Source organism: Salvia splendens, chromosome 16 (assembly GCF_004379255.2).
Source record: "Salvia splendens isolate huo1 chromosome 16, SspV2, whole genome shotgun sequence".
NCBI classification, from domain to species: Eukaryota; Viridiplantae; Streptophyta; class Magnoliopsida; order Lamiales; family Lamiaceae; genus Salvia; species Salvia splendens.
The window spans coordinates 4,153,484-4,173,294 of record NC_056047.1 but is presented as its reverse complement, the minus strand read 5'-3'; the positions used below and the strand labels follow the sequence as shown (position 1 = coordinate 4,173,294).

Genomic DNA, 19,811 nt, shown 5'->3' with positions numbered 1-19,811 from the left:
AATCAATGTAAAATTGTAAATCACCAAATTCTGCATTTAAAGCTTAAAACTACAAAGGCCCTCATCATTTATACCAAATTTCCAGATTCAATACATTGAATTCAAACATTAATTCTCTTTTCCTTTTTTGTGCGTAAGCATTTGCAGACTCACAAATCACACAATTCACGCTCCAAATTCTAGAGATCCAGGCATCCAGCTAATAAAGGGAAAATTATAAACTAAAGCAAATCAAAAGAAAGAAATACTGAATTATTTAATAAAATCTCACAAAAAGATTACAACAAACAAAAGGCAAATATGTTTAGAAAGGAGTAAATTATTGTCCAATAGGAGAAAAACCCCAGAAGAAAAAAGAAAAAAAGGAAAAGATAAATTCTTTAGTTTTTGCCATTATAAGAGCATCAACAGTGGAGCGAAATTCCCCACGGAATTCCCAAAAACATCTCATGCCACGTCATACGGAATTCCCACTGCACAGTAGCGGAATTCCCTGCGGAATTCCCACATTAAAAAAATTCACAAATTAGACAATTTCCGGAATCAAATAATTTACGGAATTAAAATTTCGACGCGAATACGGAGAAAATGCAACCACTTTATTTTAAAAAAAACCATACTTCATTAAATAAAATACATAATTACTAAAAAAAGTACATTATTATAAAAATAAAAACCGGCTTCTCACTCTTCGAATTCCTCGTCGCCAGTCCTCTCGCCGTCGGCGCTGCCGCCCCACTCATCGTCATCGTCCGATATTTCGTCGAACCCCAAATCGCGGCGCATACTGTCGAGGAGGGGCTTAAGCTTCCGCTTATAATGTGAGTCGGTCGCTTGGCGCCATTCAACCATCGCACGTAACAAGGTTTCATGTACGGCGATGCGGGCGAATGAGGGGTTCTCGGGATCGTTTTTTGGGGGGGTGCTACCGATTGAGCTTCGGCGGATCCGCTGGTGCTTCTCCTCGATATCCGCACCGCGGACTTTTGCCCAATCGGGCGACGGCGGCTGGCCGACGATGTGGGTGTGGGGAACTCTGCCTCGGCAGAGGGGAGTTTCGCGGAACCAGCACTGCTACTGTACTCTCGGAGGCGCTGATCTTCGTCCGCTTCGGCCAGCCAGATTCAACACCCGCAGTGAACTTGGGCGAAGACTGCACCACAAGAAACACCGGCCAATACTTGAATTCCCCGAAGCCCTTCTCAGCGTCGGGGAACTGCTGATGAGCCAGCAGCTTCACATCCTCGGCAGACATGCCGCTGGTTGCCGAGCGGGGGTTGTTTGTGTAAATGCCGGCAAATCGGCTGAGCTGCCTCTTCAACCTTTCCCACTGTTTCCGGTATTGCTCCGCGTTGTGCGTCTTCCCCCCTTGCGGTTTGAAATGGAGGTAGCCACATCCGGTCGATGTGCTGGTTCGCCCCGACTTATGGATCCTCCACTACACTGATCCACACCTTCGCCAGGGCGACACACTCGCCCATGCTCCAGACGGTCCTCTTGTTCCCGCTGGATCCCTCCCCCACCTCGCCTCCGTACACCGGGACGCCCCGCCCCTGCCCCTCATTCGCCCGGTCCTCCCTGTCGCCGGTGGTGCGATGGCAGGAGTATCCCGTACCGGTGAAAGGCCCAACTCCTCAAACGAGAACGTGTCGACGCCAGCGAACTGAGTCTCGAGAGGACGGGTTGTCCATCGACAGTAAATCCATAAAGGGCAGATAGACGTTGTCCACCGGCGATTGGGGGACCCCCCTGCCTACTCCCCTCGCAGCGACATGCTACCCATGCATCTGGGGCATCATCCCATACCACTGCGGGTACATGTTGTAGTACCCGGGCATCATTCCCGGTGGCATTTGAGACTGGGGTATCATCCCCGACATTTGAGGCATCGCAGCGGACACCGGCGTACTCCCGCCGATGGGAAAATGGGGCGCCGGTGACTCGCTCGAGGCAGGGGAATCGCTGTCGTGGTGCTCCATTGTTGATTCGAAAGAAAGATATTTTTAGAGAGAGAGAGAAACTTGTTAATACAAGTGGTGCAAATGAAATGAAGTTCAACGGGATGTATATATAGGAACCGAAAAAAAATTTAAAGAAAAAAAGCGGAATTCTTCAATGGCGGACGTCCGCACGGAATTCCCCGCAGAATTCCGCGGAACGCCGCAGAACTGCGAATTCCTTCGCAGAATTCTGTATCCTTGCCTGAGACGTGCACGTCCGCCACGGAATTCCCGCACACCGGTGGGAATTCCGCGTGGACGTCCGCCATTGCTGATGCTCTGATCCAATTTCAAACCCGTCACAGCCCAATAAGAACCGGGCCCACGTGCTCAACTCTTCCACCAATCACATTCGAGCTTCACACATCTTCGGTCACAGCTCGGTGATTTTCAACCTCCCTCAATCCACGTCCATTCTCTCACATCTTTTTACGCAAAATCGCACCTCTCTCTCTCTCTCTCTCTCTCTCCCAAACACACACTCCAACGAACACAATAGTTAACTTTGTTCTTTTGTTTGGCCTCGAGAACACCTCGTGTCCCAGCGTCTCCTATTTTTATTTGGTCAAAGAAAATCATGTTTTTTCCAGTGTTGAAAATGGGCTCGTTTCGCATTGCCGTTTTCTTGCTTTGAGAGTGTGAAATGCGATGAAAGGGAGGGGCTGTATCTGAACTACGGGAGATTGAATGCAGCACTTCGAAAAGGGGTGCTTCGAATTTGCGCATTGATCTTTCGTATTTGCAATTCGTCGTTTTGCATGTTCAAATCTCTGCATAAATGATCCCAAGATTGCATTTTGAGACGCCGCGGGAGTTCTCGTCACCTGGGCTTGAGTTTTCTCTCTTTTGATTCTTGAATGATTTTCAATAGAAATGCAATCTTTGTAATTTAATTAATGGAATTTTGTTAAAGCAAGTTTGAACGGTTTCTTTTTCTAATCCTTTGTCGTATACTGATAGTTTGGTATCTTTGGATTAGGGAGAGCCCCGGTTTTAAGCCCACAAATACAGACTGGAAAAATTTCAAGGAAAACAGAATCTTTCGGATGAGGGCAAAGTGATAAAAGTGGGATTTTGGTAGTCTCAGGGCTCATTCTGCTGTTTTGGTATTTAAATTCTAGGGTTTGGAGGGAGGAAAAAAAATGGGGCTGGTTCCTAAAGCTATGAATAAGGTTGATATGGATGTGGGAAGCTCGAAGGCCAAGATGGGAAAAATTGTTAATGGTGATGGCGACGATGATGCTTCGGTAGGTAGTTGTTGGTTTAAATTTCGATTTTTTGGGCGCTGTTTGTCTGCAAGGACCAAAGTTGATAGCTCTGTTAGTGGCTCTGGCTCTGGCTCTGGCTCTGGCTCTAGCTCTAGCATACAGTATGGTACGTTTGCTAAATCACCCTTTTTCTATTCAAGAAATTTTGGGGAATTGATTCTGTTTGTGCTGTTGTTCTTTAGTACTATTAGACGTCCTTTGATGTGAATGTATGCTGTGGAGTTGTCAATTTTGTGGTTTGGACAACTTGATTGGAGGTACAAATATGAATTTTAGTGTATCTGCTTATATGGTTGGATGTTAAGTTTGTGTTTGTCCTTGTTGCTGCGTTTGATATGTAGTTTTGTGTTAGATCTAGTTGCTTGCTTAAGTCGCGCTTGTTGGAAGAATGGCTGTTTATGCTTGTTGATTTCTTGCTTGTATCTTTGATGGATATGCTGCTGTCTTGATGAAATTGCCTCATAAGTTTTAGCGTGTATGCAGTGTTTGTCGATGCTTTATGATGTACGTTGTTGGAATTGGTTCTTTGGTTTTACACACATTACTTAGGGTACATAGAAATAGATTACATACGAGTTACACGTGGTTGATGATTTTGTTTTGATTTGTTTCTGTTTCAATAACGGAATGAGAGTGTTGGGGAAACTAATTTAAGGCGTGTGACGCGTGTCAGCTGTACTAGTTGTGTTACGTTGTAGATGATCCTTAGAAATAACATCTTGGCAGCATTCCTACTAGGTGAAACTTTCGCTGACCTCCATGTGGCTTTTTGGTGTAACGGTTGATTGGTTCTTTGGTTTAAAAGGAGTACTACTTAGGGAACATAGATTAAGTACTAGTTACACTTGGTTGCTGATTTTGTTTTGATTTGTTTCTGTTTCTGGATCGGAATTAGTGGTGGGGAAACTAATTTAATGTGCGTGACGCGAGTCAACATACTAGTTGTATCGTTGGGGAAACTAATTTAAGGCGTGTGACGCGTGTCTGTTATACTAGTTATACTGCGCCTAAAGGGAATTGATGAAACTTGTAGTTGTACTACTAGGTTAAACTTTTGCTGAGCTCCACGTGGCTTTTACATGTAACGGTTGCATCTCCTATATGCGCATGGTTCATGGCGGTTTATTAGTATTTTTTATTTATGTTAGAACCTAAGTATGAGAAACTATAATTATAGAATCTCTCGGGAAATGGAAATGAATCATTTTCTTTTGGGCAAGAATGTTGATCAACTTGTTTGAACTGAGCTTGTGAACTATGTGGTGTTGATAAGTACTAACATCTTTGCATTTTTAACTTGGATTTGAACTCATCTATTCTTGATACTTTTGTGCACCAGCGGAAAGTAAATCTACAAATGAGACAAGTAGAGACCAACCAGTTGTTCCGGTAGTATCATCTTCAGCAACAAGCAATGCTGAAAGCGTTCCATCAACTCCCAAAATAGAAGAGGAACTGAAAATATCTTCTCAGCTACGAAAGTTCACTTACAATGAGCTTAAGCTGGCCACAAGGAGTTTCAGGCCCAACAGTCTCCTTGGGGAGGGTGGCTTTGGCTGCGTTTTCAAGGGTTGGGTCAATGAGAATGGAAACACGCCTGTTAAACCCGGTACAGGGCTTACTGTGGCTGTCAAAACTCTTAATCATGACGGACTTCAAGGCCATAAAGAGTGGCTAGTACGAGACTAATTCCCTTTATCCTATTTCTTCAATTTCAGAGACTCGAGCTTCTTTTCGCATTTCACTCACATGGCTCTATAATAATGCAGGCTGAAATAAATTATCTCGGTGAGCTCATCCATCCAAATTTGGTTACATTGATTGGCTATTGCATAGAGGATGACCAAAGGCTCCTCGTCTATGAATTCATGGCAAGGGGAAGCTTGGAAAATCACTTATTCAAGAGTGTGTATCTTTTTTCCATCTACAATGAATGTGGTTTCAATATCTGTGGTTTAGTCATGCTCAAATAGTTTCTGCGAAGATTGTAGCTTTAAGTGTGAAATCTAATTCAAGAATTTGCTTGCTTTTGTTAATGAGTGTTTGCAAGCATGTGTTACTTGTGCTTGTGGTTTTCATTGTTCTTTATTTTCAATTTAATGTTTGTGATGCACTTATCAATTGCACTTCTTCTGATGTATAGGATCCTTGCCTCTTCCTTGGGCTATAAGAATGAAGATAGCACTAAATGCAGCAAAGGGCCTTGCTTTTCTTCATGAAGAAGCAGAGAGACCTGTTATATATAGGGATTTCAAAACCTCAAACATTCTGCTAGATGTGGTATGATGTCTTAAATCTTTCCAGATCATGGAATCCTATCATTAGCTTTCTCAATTTTCTTAACTTTCCTCTATTACTGTTGATCTAGGAGTACAATGCAAAGCTTTCTGATTTCGGACTTGCCAAAGACGGGCCTGAGGGAGACAAGACGCATGTGTCAACCCGTGTGATGGGAACATACGGCTATGCTGCACCGGAGTATGTAATGACAGGTAACTTCTTCCTCCTCTCGCTGCGTGAATTGTTCATGTGTGTGATAATGGCTTCTCAGACACTGTCTCGTTGCTCAGGGCATCTCACTGCAAAGAGTGATGTGTATAGCTTCGGAGTGGTCTTGCTGGAGCTGTTGACGGGGCGGAGATCCATGGACAAGAGCAGACCTCCCGGTGAGCACAACTTGGTGGAATGGTTGAGGCCTTACCTCGACGAGAGGAGGCGGTTCTACAGGCTGATTGATCCTCGTCTGGAGGGGCACTTCTCTGTCAAAGGCGCGCAGAAAACTGTGCAGCTGGCTGCTCGCTGCCTCAGCCGGGATGCCAAGATTAGACCCGCGATGAGCGAGATAGTTTTAGCTCTGGAGCCGCTGCCAGCTCTCAAGGACATGGCGTGCTCCTCGTCCTATTTTCAGGCGATGAACAATGGCCGTGGTAGCCTGACCATGAATGCAAGAACTGGAGGTAGATTGCAGACGAGAAACGGGCAGCAGCCGACAAGGAGCCCCTCCATGCCTAACAGGTATTACGGCTCGCCATATCAAGAAATCACGCCTCTGCGATCTCCGTTAGCTAACAAGCCCTGACCGGAGTTGTCTCGCGGCGTTGCTGTTCATTCTTCTCCAAGGTCATCATCTCCTTCTGGTTGAGATATTGCTTTTTATTTTATTACCATGTAGAGATGAGACATTCGTTGATATGGAGGCTCTTTTTTTCACCTTGCTCATAACTGTTGAGATATTGAGATGAGTAAGCTAAAAACATAGAGAGATGGTTGTGCAGTTACTGTGTTTGAACATGAAGAAGAATGGCATTTTGGCCAAACTCATTTTCTATTTTGAACTATCATCAAAATTGAGCATTTATTTCACTTGACTGGATTGTTTAGATGCAAATTGAATATCCAAATATCTTAGAACATTCATTAATGTTATAATGCAGGAAATGGAGAAAGAGACTAATGCTGCATCACTCCACTTTTATTACAAAAGTTTCAACAAACGAACATAGCCTCATCATTTCTTTGTAGTAAACTTAAACACCATACGATGATCATAAATCTGCCCAGGATTCACAATCTGTGAAGGAAAACTAGGATGATTGACAGAGTCCGGAAACCCTTGAGTCTCCAAGCACAAGGCAGCATGAGACTGGTAAACGAAACCACCCTTCCCCTTCACGTTGTCAATGAAGTTGCCCGTGTACAGCTGCACGCCTGGGGCATTGGCTGACACCTTCATCACTCTCCCCGACTTCTTGTTGTAGACCACAGCCACCGGCTTCATCTTCAGCCCCTTGTAGTCATCCACCACATAGTTGATGTCGTACCCCCTTGACCCTTTGGGGAGGTCCTTGATGGGGCCTTTTATCACACGGGGCTTGAGGAAATCGTAAGGAGTCTTCTTCACTGAGGCGATTTCTCCTGTGGGGATGAGCCCCTGGTCGACTGGTGTGATGTGGGATGCAAATATCTGCAGCGAGTCAGAGAGGATGCTCCCACTGTTGTGGTTACCAAGGTTCCAATAGGCGTGCTGGGCTAGGTTTATCGGGGTAGCCTTGTTTAGAGCTTTCGCCTTCATTTTCACAACCAGGGTGTAAGGAGCCACTAGAGCATAGGTTACCGAGGCCAGAATAGAACCGGGGAAACCTGTTCAAACAAATTTAAGGTTTCAGAACAAGCCACAAACTTTTACAAATAAGGGCAACATTCTTGATCATTGCTAATTATTTAACATACCTTCTTCTCCATCAACACTGTGATATGTGAGTGTAATGTAAGGAGATCGGCCATACTTAACGTGCTTCTTCACCTTCCACACGACTTGGCTGAACCCTTTCGACCCACCTAAACACAGACAATGGCTTAAAGGTTAGGGACAACACACTGATCAAAGGTGACATTTAACTCAAAGCTCATATTTAAGTCCTTTTTTCTTGAATAAATCATTAAGAAAAGATGAAATGCAGATCACCATGGAGCATGTTCTTCCCCTCATTCGCTTCAAGCTTGTATACCGTTCCGTTTAGAGTAAATTTAGCACCAGCAATGCGGTTAGCTACTCTTCCCACAACGGCTCCAAAGTGACCGGTATCATTCTGCAGCCAATTGTTCAGAAACACAACATATATAAAAGTAAAATATAGACAAAAAAACAAGATTAAGGTTAGTCTCTAGATGCCAAGTATCTTTGAATTATTAGACATATCAGTTGTTTCTGCTAAGGTTGAACACATCATCAATCACAACAAATGGAGATAAAGAAGTCATGTTTACCCAAAATTAGACATAAATTAGCAAAGGATTAGTTAATTTGTAGACCTTATCCATCCATTTACTCCTCAAATCATTGGTTCAAATGTCCTTTTCCTACTATCAAGTAGTAAGACAGAAAGCCGAAGACTTTGATGACTTAAGGCTTTCAAGATCAAATATGACCACACAAAAAAACAAAAAACAAATAATAAACTAATAATGATGATAATCAAGATTCAAGATTTCACAGAAACCATGAGCCTAGAAAGCTCAGAAAGTAAGTAATAGGAGTATCTAAAAACATGAGAGAGATAGATTCATCATACCTTAAATTCTTCAGCAGTATCATAGCCCAGAACAATATCACCCAACTTTCCTACAAAAACAAGAAAAAAGTTTGAATCTTTGAGGCAAATAAACCAAGAAAAGAAGCATTCTCAGACAAGAAAAAAAAAACTGACCATGTTTGTCGGGAAGAACAAGAGAGGCGATTCTTGCACCGTAGTTGGTGACCTTGAGAGAGAAATCTCCTTTCTTGATCTCATACATTGCGAGCCCACCATTTTTTGAGGCATTTGCGAGATTCCCAAATGCCAAAAACAAGAAACAGAGAAGTATAGACATTTTGTTATGGTGTTGATTTGAACAGCTTCAAGCTCTGGCCTTTTGTAGGGATGTGCTCACTTAATTTATGTTTACTAGTCATACATGGAGAGATTAGCATGTTGCTAATATATTAAACCTCGGATTATTATATCCCGACAAAAGAGGAGTGTTTTTATTGGAAAAACGACAGTGATGAGTTGGGAGATCAAGAAAAGTCAGTTAATCCTTCATATATATATAAACCTTTTTTTAATTTCATGTAATCAAGAAATGGCCGTTAAATTTGACTTCTATTGTATGGGTTTAGCATTTAAGAGATGCATTAATGTGATTAAGCTTCATCTCCCGTAACCCATGATGTGTTGAAACGCACAAGAGACCACCTCAAATAAAAGATGATTTTGTAATATCTCCAGAAAAAAATGTTGTTACTCATTTAATTTTGGATAAATTACGAATAAAATCATAAATCTTAGTCTAATCCTAATACTATGTCCTATGATTTTCAAAACCGACAGCAATGATCATGAATTTTAAAAAATAAATCTCAATTTTCCCATGGCAAAATGCTTACTGAAACATCTATAATTCAATGCTTATTGAAAAGTTAATTTTGAAAGTACTTTAAATTGATTTAAAAAGTTTTTTTTTTTTGAAACCATATGGAGTTACATCGAAAATGGAGATGAAATAGTTGGAGCTAAATTAATAAATAGAAAAATGATTGCATTATGGATGTATGATAGTGCACATGGGCAATTGGAGAGTGGACTATGTATATACGGATATCGATGTTTAGGGTAAGTAGAATATTTCTGATTCTTTGGTTTCTTCAAAAATATGTAAAACTATTGAAAGAGAATTGTAAATAATAATGTAATAACGAGTTTATGCTTTTCAGTTTCCACTAAGGCCTACAACCTTGTTGCATTGAAATGTGCTACATTCAAATTCTTGTAGCATTCCTAAGTCTTAGTGTTGATATTAATTATCACTTCTTTATGAGTTGATCAATTCATAAATCTTTCATTACAAGTGATTAGCCTAAATAAAAACTTTTTTGCGCACAAAAAGCTAGTCAACTCTAATATATAATGTCATTTTATACATAAAACACAACTTTCCAATTCGTATAAACTACTGATGGAGAGGTACAACTTATGAATCAAACTTTCATTTTTTGTGAAGCAATGAATACGAATTTATTATTAAAAAAATTACAAGATTCCAAATGTATATATCCGGCCCAGTTAAGTGTTCCAGAGTAGTAATAATCAAACTGCCGAATTAAAATAGTATAAGCTGACAGGATTAGATCTCTGACTTTAATAGAAAGGAAATATATACATAATACACCTAATACCCTGAAAAGAAGAAAGAAGTGCTTATCATCGCAGAGAAAAGTCCTACACGTTTTATGACATGCTAAGAGAAAATCTCAAATTAAGGTTTGATAATTTGATCTTAAATCTCTCTCATTTTTACTCCATAGTCTTGTAATGATATAAGTGCGGATGTCAATTGTGCTAGTACATCAAATTTCGGACTAGCCGAACTGGCTAATCAGACCTTTTTAGGTTAGATATAACCATGTCTGGCACTTACTACAATAGGTCAAACTGTTTGGAATTCTTGTCATCATCTAACGAGCTAATCGGACCTTTTTAGGTCAAGATAAGTTAATCTAGTTCATATATCTTCGTTGCAGAGCTTTCTACGTGGGCGTTTCCTCACTGGAAGAAGGTTCCAGCATCGAAAACTGCTGCACGTTTCGAGGAAGCTTGACGTCAGGACCGGAGCGGTTCTATGCCAAACTTATATGCTTCCGGACAACAACGGAAGACAAGGAGACTACTCTGGAGATTGCCAAGTAAAGCAAGATAATCAGACCCAACCAGACCAATGCATCGCCCCCGACATCCACTACGACTCGATCCTAGCCCTCGACTTAGGCTCGGCCCGGATCAGGTGCATTTGTAGGACACGGTTCCCGAATATGACTGCAGGATCCTTTCTCTTCGCCTTCTGCATAAATTGAGCTCACATGTTACTTGGAGAAGCAATCTTTGGATTTTCATATCTTTGGAGTATGACTCATTCACATGTACTACTACTACTACTACTTTTAAAATTCGTTTTATCATTATGTATAAACATTTCCACATAGCAAGTTAAGAAAAGTTCTGATTTGTTCTCTTCCTCTCAATAAGCATAACAAGAAACCAATTACAGTAATTATTTATATTAAGTTAGTTGACTTTCACAATATTGATACCAAACATAAATAAAACAAGTTGATTCACTAAAATGCCAACAAAAAAAACTAACTTTATTTATAGTATCAACTTAAATACTAATGCAGTCGACTGACATGATACTCGTCCATCATTAGTTAATCAGATGGTAAAAAGAAATATGGATTAGTGTCTTTGGACATAGATCCTTTGGGTATGAATTGTGGCTGAAATAATGGCTAAATATTGTGACTAGATTATTGATAAATGATTGGGAAGACGCAACAGTGAGTGGTTGGTTATAAATACTAGTTGACTTGCGAAGACTGCATACGATCCATTTTATAGTAGATCTGAAATCGGTGTTTCTCTTCTTCTTCTTCTTCAGTAGAAAATCATGGCTGATGCTATAATTTCATCGGTAGCAGAGCAGCTGATACTCATTGCGAAAGAGCATATCAAGAGCGAAATCAAACTGGTGAGAGGCGTGGAGAAGGAGCTTCTGAATCTCTCCAAAAATCTCAAGGGGGTCAGGAATGAATTGGATGATGCAGAGAGAAGAAGATACGATGACAAAGCAATCAGTGATTGGGTGCTGAGCCTCGAAGAAGCGTCCTACGAAATGGAGGACGTTTTGGAGGAGTGGTCTTACGCTCTTGTTAAACACATGCTCGAAATTGCTGCTGCCAACCTTAACCAAAAGCAGAAGCAGAAGCAGAAGCAGAAGCAGAAGGTATCCCCCTCTCTTCTTCTACCTTCGTGTTTATGCTTCAGAAATGTTGTGTTTCGTCATGATATTGCCGTCAAAGTCGAGAATCTGAAAGCTAAACTCGATGACATTCTCAAGGAGAAAAGCAAATTTCATTTTGCTGTTTCTCAATTTCACATTTCAAGGGTTCAATCTACTTCTCGAATTGACTCATCTGCACTCCAAGGTCGAAAGAATGATACCGCCAATGTTGCGAACAGAGTTGTTTTGGGCTTCCATGAGGAATTAGGTTTTAGAATTGTGTCGATTGTGGGCGCAGGGGGTCTTGGGAAGACGACGCTTGCTCAATCAGTGTATCATGATGATCGGGTAATAGGTTGCTTTGATTTGAGAATTTGGATGTGTGTCTCGAATCCATTCGATGTGGCTAAGATTGCGCAAGGGATTATCGAGAGCATGGGTAAGGGAAGAATAACTAGCATTTACAATCAATTAGAAACCACACTTGAAAGACTGGCAGAGCTTATTGCAGGGAAAAGAATTCTGTTGGTGTTGGATGATGTTTGGACAGAAGATGAGGACAAGTGGGAGCCTTTGAAGAATGCCCTCAAAAATGGTGGAGCAAGCACCACTGTTTTGGTGACAACAAGAAATGCCAATGTTGCTGTAATGATGGGCACCATGGATCCGGACATCTATCGTCTAGGGCTTCTTTCGGATGCTGATTGTAGGTTATTATTAGAGCACATAGCCCTCTCTGGAAGGAGCATGGAGGGGTTTGAGGATGTGTGTGAGAAGATAGCTCGTAGATGCAACGGTTTGCCCCTTGCTGCGAAGACTCTGGGAAGCCTTCTACGCTTCAAGAACACGTTGGAGGAGTGGGAGAATGTAAGTACGAGTCAAGTGTGGGAATTCAAGGAAGTGAAAGAGAAACTTTTCCCACATCTGCTTTTGAGTTACAATGAACTATCCCCGATGCACAAGCGTTGCTTTTCTTATTGTGCTTTCTTCCCTAAAGAAGAGGAGATTCGTGTGGAAGAAGTAATAAGAATATGGATGGCACTGGGTTATTTGGGCTCTAGTGCAGAGAATGGTGGGGATTCGCTAGAACTTAGAGGGCGAGAGTGCTTCAAAACTTTATCTAGCCGATCCCTGTTTGAATATCGGCAGACAGACTCCTTTAAAATACATGACATAGTGCATGAATTTGCTCAGTTTCTTAGGAACGCTAGCAGCAGGATGGAGGCCTCCGAGATAAAGACAACTTGCCAAGTTTGTGGTCCGTTTATAGCTCAGGTCAAGGCTTATCGGAGCTTAATGTTTGACAAAAGGTCTACCATTCCGAATCTTTGCAACTGCCTCACCAGCCTTAGAGTGTTAGGACTTTGGAATGATTTTCCTAAGGGAATAGAGAATTTGATTCACTTGAAGTGGTTGTCTATAGATCACTGTGTTGTACACATTGAAAATCTGGCTAATATTTGCAAGCTTTATTATTTGCAAACCCTTTTCCTGAGGTCTTGCAACCTGATAAGGATTCCAAATGAAATTGGGAATCTGATTAAATTGAGACACTTGGACTTGAGCAATAATCAAGGGCTGCTGGAGTTGCCAGAGAGCCTATGCGAGTTGCCACAACTGAGAACCTTGAATGTTGAGGGATGTGTTGATCTCTCCAACCTTCCTCAAGGAGTGGATAGGCTCAAGAACCTCAAGCATCTCCACAATATGTATTCTGTGATGCAGTTACCTGAGAATCTAGCTAAGTTAACAGGTCTTCGCAGGTTGAGTGAGTTCAATGGGGGAAGTGGTGGGAGCAGGATGGGGTTGCTGAAAAACTTAAACCTTCTCAGTGGATCCCTACAGCTCAAAATAACTTTGGGCGATGCTGGAGTGGTGGAGGATGCCCGGGAGGCAGAGTTGAAGCTAAAGATGCACATTGAATCGCTCCGTGTGGAGTTCTTGACTGAGTCTGGGATTCCATCATCTACAATCCACATGGCTGAGGGTGTAATGGATGCTCTAGAGCCACATCAAAACCTCAGACACCTCTCAATAATTTTCTACGATGGCACCAAGTTTCCGGATTGGATATCCTCTCCTTTAAACCAACTGAGGTCCGTTTCACTCGCTAGTTTCAGAAACACGTCATGCTTGCCCTCTCTAGGAAAATTGCCCCACCTGGAGGAGATCAACGTCTGTGACATGTACAGATTGGTAGTTCTGGGGCCACAGCTATTGGGACAGGGAGATACTGCTTCATCTCCTAACAATGCTATCTTTCCGAAGTTGAAGAAACTGATTTTCAAGGGATGCGAAAACTGGAGGGAGTGGGAGGACATTACCGCTGCACATGAAGTAGGCTCGATAATGCCTCGTCTTACTGAGTTGGCTATCCGTTTCTGCTCCGAGCTGACTGCACTACCACATTGCCTGATTGGTAAGGCGACGTCGTTGGAGTTGTTGGATATTTCTGGTTCAGGGCTGCTGATAGAGCGCTATGGGGACATCAACGCCTCAGCCTGGACATTCATATCCCAAAATAATCCACATCTTCGCCTTAGAATATAATTCTTGTTTCTCCTTGTACGAATATTTGTTGGGGCTTATTTATCTCTCAAAAGTTCAAATGCATAATAGTTCAAATGTACGCATATTTGTTGTCGATTTCATCCTAAAAAGATCCTCAACAGCTCAAAAATGCCTCAAAAAAACAGGAGCTAGGACCACAAAGAATGGTAGCCTTATTTGTAGTTCACTAAAAAAAGAGACATAATATAAACTAATATATGCAAGAATTCTGAAGTAGAGATAGTAGCTTTTAAAAAAGCACACAACGTAAAATAGTTAGCTTACAGTATTTAGGGAATTAACAAATTAAACTATGAAGCACACCAGTAATTTTCGAATAGTCATAACAGACTCTTCATCTACATCTATACATCCTTCAGTAAAACCCTCAAATACAAAACAAAGACGAGCAAAGACAACATCAAAGCAAACGAACTAGAACTTGTGATGTTCACATTCATCCATTACAAAAGGACTGCACAAGAACCAAATTGAACTCTGCAGCGCAGCTACATTGTCGTGCAATGCTTCCAAGACATCCCATCTGAGGAAACTGCTACACACTCTCATCTCCTCCAACCAGGCTGAACCACCTTGTCTGAAATGTGACAGTTCCACATCACAAAAAAAATTAGCATAAATAATTTTTTTGCATTAAAGAGGTATATAGTTTAAACCAATGAAGTAACAAAGGAGTGTCTTACCGTCTCTAGAGGCTGACAATGATTTGTTAACTTTGCTTCCCTTGCCATTAGCATGCACAGGCTTCTGTATCCTGGGTGACAATGAGGTCAGTTTTCCATTAGTAGGGGCTGGTAGAGAATGGCGACGAGCACTGCCATAATCAATAGCTTCCTCAGCCAATTTAGCAGCAGCGGCTCCTTGAGCTCTAAGCTTGGCCTTAGCAGATTCAGTGGCAGCCATATAACTCGGCAAGTTAGGGGAGTTCTGTGAGATATTTTCCAGATAATCTGGCTTATTAGCTGGAAGGGACTTCCTCTTCCTAATCTTGGGATTCTCCTTGTGATTCTGTTCATCCTTGCAGTTTATTTCATCATCCAAAGACGGTGCACTCTCTATCTTCACACTGTTCTCCCTGGAAGGAGTCTCAGCAATTGGATAGTTATCGTGTTGCACATCAACGGGCTCATCCTTTGTTATTTTTTCAGGGGCCTCGACTAAAACTGTTGAATCTGTTTGATCTGCAACAATATCTGAATCCAGTGGGTTTTCAGGAGAAATCACCATCTCCTGCTCAACAACAGCAGGAGGCACAGGGCTTGCCACTATTTCCACACTCTGAAGCGGCTGTGGTTTCTCAATTTCTGGATCAGGTTTCTCAGGAGCTGCCAATGCAGATGCTGAAACCTTTCTCAAGTTGCGCTTAACCCTCTCAAGTTCACTTGGGCTTTGCTCCTGTGCAACCTCTGTTTGACTTGTGACTTTCCTCGAGACGCGTTTGGGCTTATCCATTTCAGAAGAGGCTACACCACCATTTTCCCCGTGTGCTGTAGTTGACACCTTTCGGATAGTCCTTTTTGATTTCACATGTTCAGACTCTGGCTTCCTCTGAGGCTTTGATTTCATAGTCTTCTTGGTGCGCACAGGTGGTTCCCAAAAGCGGGATAATGACCAGCGCTCAAGCCAGTTCTGAGCTGAATTGGGTTCAGCCGGATCATATTGAAGACTCAGAGGCATAGCATTCGGTAATGTCGCAAGAAGCTGAACAAGCAATAAAGTACATCTGTAAGCATTTAAATGATTTCCAAGGAATCAGAAGTTAACAGTTTCTGGTTTAACCAGGTATCATGTAAAAAGTAGAAGATATTGGCAAAACCTTCTGGATAAATGGGTGACTTGCTAGCATTTCCGAACCAAGGAATGAGCCGGAATGTGCCCCAACAGCCACCTATCGATTAACATTAAAATGATCAGATGCAACTGTTTGAAAACATTAAAGATGATATCTGTTTTACAATAATGTGCTCAAGTACCAATCATAATGACAAGAATCATAGACCACAGCATTAGCATTCGAGCAAAGATAGCAGAGTAACTAAGACCAGGTAAATGTACGGTACCTAAAGCTAAATCATGATAACTAAGTCAACCTTAACAAACAATGAACTTAAACACCACTGAGCTACAGAGGGAATAAACAAATCGTAAAAGAAAGTGGAACAGCAACACAAGTATATAATGTTGATGTTTTCAACTGCAGGAGAACTTAGCAGGTAAAGAAAGAAGAAGCAAGACTAGTAGATCAATTAGTTTGCACAAATCAGGGATACCTGAAGCTCTACTTTCCCAACTTCAGGTATATCATCTGAGAGCCTAATGCTTCTTCCACGAGCCAGTGCCTGGAACTTAACGATTGCCCGCATGGAACGCAAAGTAGCAACAGCCTGCCTCCTAACCAGATGTCCGCGAATAAGAGCTTGTAGCCTTATGATACCCTTGAGAGCCCGAAAGGCGCGACGAGCCTGCCATTGAAATATAATCACATCATGTTAAGTATTTTATGGGTCAAGAGTAATAACTAGCTTAGAAATTTGAACAGCTTCTCAACAAAATTAAGGTGTATATATTTATCAAGATAGAATTCTAATGCTAGAGAGATTCGGTTAGAATTCATCTATTGAAACTGCATCATCAAACATTAGCCAAAAGTTGAAGATGGTATTCACAACCGCGATACAGCAAGTTGTGAATTGCAAAACTAAGTAGCATGCTTGACAAGATTAGCTTACGTTAAATAAGGGCTAGTGGATGAAAGCTACTTAACTACATTACTTTTCTGCAACATCAAAAACCAACATATTCTCAGCAGTCATGGAAGATCAAATTCTAATCTACGAGATCAGAAAGTCAACAGAAATAACCACATGATAAGAACAAGTTACAGCTGTTAACCAGGAAGCAATTTAAACAGTCCATGATAGAGAATTTTACCAAATAGCCCCTAAAGACTGCTTGAGTTTTTGTCGCAGCTTGTTCTTGCCTCTTCGCCTCCTCATCACTGACTGGAGCCAACTCATCGTTCTTTGGTGAATCAATACCTTGATCCACATAAGCCACACCAACAGCACCACATTGAGATGCAGATGTTCCTTTCTCGAGTTCCAATTTCTCAACACCTCTCTCAGTCAATTGATCCGGTATAAAAGAGGAATCTCTAGCTGGATCCTCGACTGGTGACTTCAGCGCACCCTTTTTATTGGGTGTCCCATTCTTCACGCAAAATAGGAACCATAATCATTATAAATTGATCCTCACATCACACTAATGAAAAACAAAAAGATAAACCAGAGATCTTAACAGCTGAACAGACAAATTTCTTACTTTGGAATAGTTGGATTTCGAATGCTTCTTCCCAAAGAGCACCGTCTTGATCCACTTTCCAGCAGACTTCCCCATTGCAGCTCACTGCTAGATACAGTGTCAACTCAACTTAACTCCTCTACTTCTCCCAAAAAGAAAAGTACCAGATCATATAGAGATGAATACAGACAGAAAATCTGAGAACATCGATTTTGCAAACTAAACACGAAGGGTAAAACGCAAATAGTAAGAAACACAAATCGATACTCCAATTTCGAAACAACATAAGCCAACACATGCAGAGATGAAAAGCCCCAAAAACACATTAATAGCTGCAAAATTCGCAGGCAATAGGAAAAAATAAAATAAATTTACTGGTCCCAACCACAGAACAAAATGCATATTCAAAATTCAAACAGAACTGGCACTGGCTTTCCTATTAAATGTCTAACACATTGAAAGCAATAAGAAAATAAATAGAAACAAATCTTCAAAATGCAAAAGCCCCAAATACAGAGAGAGAAGAAACCCTCTGAAGCAATGAGCTAGTAAGCAAGATAAATCTCAGAAATTCGGCAAGATCTACACTAAAAACACACACGGAATAGCTGCACCGACAAGAAATGGAAAAGGGAGCGGAGCACGAAAATTACATGAACTAAAACGGGGTTCCGCGCAATGTGGCTCAGATCTAGGGTTCCTCGTATCTGAACTCGAGAGAATTCTCTTCAACTAAGGATTCCTGACCTACGCATTTCGTGAAAAAAAACCACAAATATTAAAGAAACAGAGACCTAATTCAAGAATATAAAGAAGAAAATTAAAAAAAAAGTTGGAAAAAATAGTAGCGAGGAGTTTGATTGAGATGGAAGTAAAAAAACATGGAGATAAATGCAGCAGCCCCATACCTATTGAGTTGGTTCAATGGCAGTGAAAATGGACCCCTCCTTCACCCCTCACTCTACTAACTCCACCTCCTCTCTTACTCTCTCTCTCTCTCTCTCTCTAAATGGAGAGAGTAATAGCCGTATATATTATTGCAAGTAATGTGGTGGTAATAAAATTTTATACACAATTTATGCTAATAAATTTTGTAAGTTTTAAACAATAGAATTTATTAAAAAAATTATATTAATACATAGGGTGGCATTGTTAAAGTGTTAATTTTTATGTTAGATTCAAGAATTAGTAATATATTTTTAGTATTATTGCGTGCAACTAGTTAATACTTATACTACTAGTATAAATGTTCATCATACAATTTTATACTAAAACTTTCAATATTCCTATTTTTTTAGTCGGAAAGCTCACTATCATTTTATTTAATTTAGACTATAGAGTAACCGAAATAAAATAGTCCCATTGTAATTTGTGCGGGTGTCGGGAGGCAAGGGGTAATTAGACAAGACAATTAACAGAGGAAAATGGTTAACCATAGTTTCTAAATGTTTAATTAGTGACGTCGGAGGTTTTATTAACTAATGCTAATAACGTTGTAGGCCTCCTCAACTTCTTAAGTCATAACTATGCTATCTAAATTGTTGAATTTTGCCCCATTTATTTAATTTTCCATAAATACAAATTGTACTTTTTCATTGGATTTAAATACTAGTTTTAATCGGTTTTAATATACATCGTCTCATATACTTGTGTTGTAAGAATTCACTAACTTTGGCCCCGACAATTTTTTTTTTCCTGATTTCCCTATTGAGATATTTTCATTTTTTAATATTTTTTTTACTAATGGTTCTTTATTTATTTTCCTACTGTTTTTCATGTAAGATTAAGTGGATATTATAATACTAATGATTATGATTCATGCGTATTTCTTTCTTGGCAAAATGCAAAAACAAATGTTACCACCTTTGACTCGATCATGATTTTTAATTATGGGATGGCTCTTTGCACAAATATGTATCATCAATTGTTGGTTGAACCAAACTACCAAGCAATAATTATTTATACGGAGACCTTATCACTAATCGTAAATTGATCAATTTGCTTGACATTGTTGTTTTTTTCTAAATAATTATTCATTCTTAAAAATTACAGTATTATTTTCGTAGTTAAATAAAAAATACTAGTCATTAAAACTAGAAAACCAAAATAATTGAACTTTTTGACTCGGTTTAGTTAATGCGATAATGTCCAATGTGAAAAAAAAAAAAATTTGTGGCACACTTTGGCTTTTTCGGTTTTCCACACAATTTTAAAACTGAAGCAAAATTGGAACTCAAGATTAATTTTAGAAACCAAATCGAACAGAATTTTAAAATAAGCGAGCTAAAATAGGATATGTTTTATTTTGTTTATGATATTTGATTTATAATTGGGGATAGAATATTTTGATGATGGC

At 40.5% G+C, this 19,811-nt stretch overlaps 4 protein-coding genes across 11 annotated transcripts; 2 read left to right on the top strand and 2 right to left on the bottom strand.

Moving 5' to 3' along the window:
* The first annotated feature begins 2,439 nt into the window (after nt 1-2,439).
* LOC121771353 (serine/threonine-protein kinase PBL34-like) lies at nt 2,440-6,838 on the top strand. 3 transcript variants are annotated; one of them, XM_042168140.1, is made up of 7 exons: nt 2,440-3,374; nt 4,608-4,945; nt 5,038-5,173; nt 5,412-5,548; nt 5,637-5,760; nt 5,839-6,388; nt 6,703-6,838. In XM_042168140.1, exons 1-6 carry the CDS (start codon nt 3,143-3,145, stop codon nt 6,345-6,347), a joined length of 1,476 nt encoding a protein of 491 aa, XP_042024074.1. In that variant the 5' UTR covers nt 2,440-3,142; the 3' UTR covers nt 6,348-6,388; nt 6,703-6,838. The 3 variants fall into 3 exon arrangements, with proteins under 3 accessions (XP_042024074.1, XP_042024073.1, XP_042024075.1); XM_042168139.1 differs by lacking the exon at nt 6,703-6,838 and having other exon boundaries at nt 5,839-6,631; XM_042168141.1 differs by lacking the exons at nt 2,440-3,374; nt 6,703-6,838 and adding an exon at nt 3,465-3,525 and having other exon boundaries at nt 5,839-6,631.
* LOC121771355 (galactose mutarotase-like) lies at nt 6,645-8,754 on the bottom strand. Its single transcript, XM_042168142.1, has 5 exons — nt 8,476-8,754; nt 8,341-8,390; nt 7,734-7,857; nt 7,499-7,606; nt 6,645-7,408 (listed from the first exon to the last, which is right to left on the bottom strand). The coding sequence occupies exons 1-5, from the start codon at nt 8,636-8,638 to the stop codon at nt 6,777-6,779; spliced, it is 1,077 nt and encodes a 358-aa protein (XP_042024076.1). The 5' UTR covers nt 8,639-8,754; the 3' UTR covers nt 6,645-6,776.
* Nucleotides 8,755-11,182: 2,428 nt separating this feature from the next.
* On the top strand, nt 11,183-14,213 carry LOC121771351 (putative disease resistance protein RGA3). The gene has a single exon (XM_042168132.1). It carries the CDS (start codon nt 11,252-11,254, stop codon nt 14,132-14,134), a length of 2,883 nt encoding a protein of 960 aa, XP_042024066.1. The 5' UTR covers nt 11,183-11,251; the 3' UTR covers nt 14,135-14,213.
* Nucleotides 14,214-14,364: 151 nt separating this feature from the next.
* LOC121771352 (protein IQ-DOMAIN 31-like) lies at nt 14,365-18,480 on the bottom strand. Of its 6 annotated transcripts, none has more exons than XM_042168137.1 (8): nt 18,364-18,480; nt 18,109-18,202; nt 17,477-17,597; nt 17,087-17,365; nt 16,426-16,617; nt 15,972-16,043; nt 14,839-15,856; nt 14,365-14,732 (listed from the first exon to the last, which is right to left on the bottom strand). In XM_042168137.1, exons 3-8 carry the CDS (start codon nt 17,549-17,551, stop codon nt 14,701-14,703), a joined length of 1,668 nt encoding a protein of 555 aa, XP_042024071.1. In that variant the 5' UTR covers nt 17,552-17,597; nt 18,109-18,202; nt 18,364-18,480; the 3' UTR covers nt 14,365-14,700. The 6 variants fall into 6 exon arrangements, with proteins under 6 accessions (XP_042024071.1, XP_042024072.1, XP_042024070.1 ...); XM_042168138.1 differs by having other exon boundaries at nt 17,477-17,594; XM_042168136.1 differs by having other exon boundaries at nt 17,477-17,563.
* Between the last annotated feature and the right edge of the window lie 1,331 nt (nt 18,481-19,811).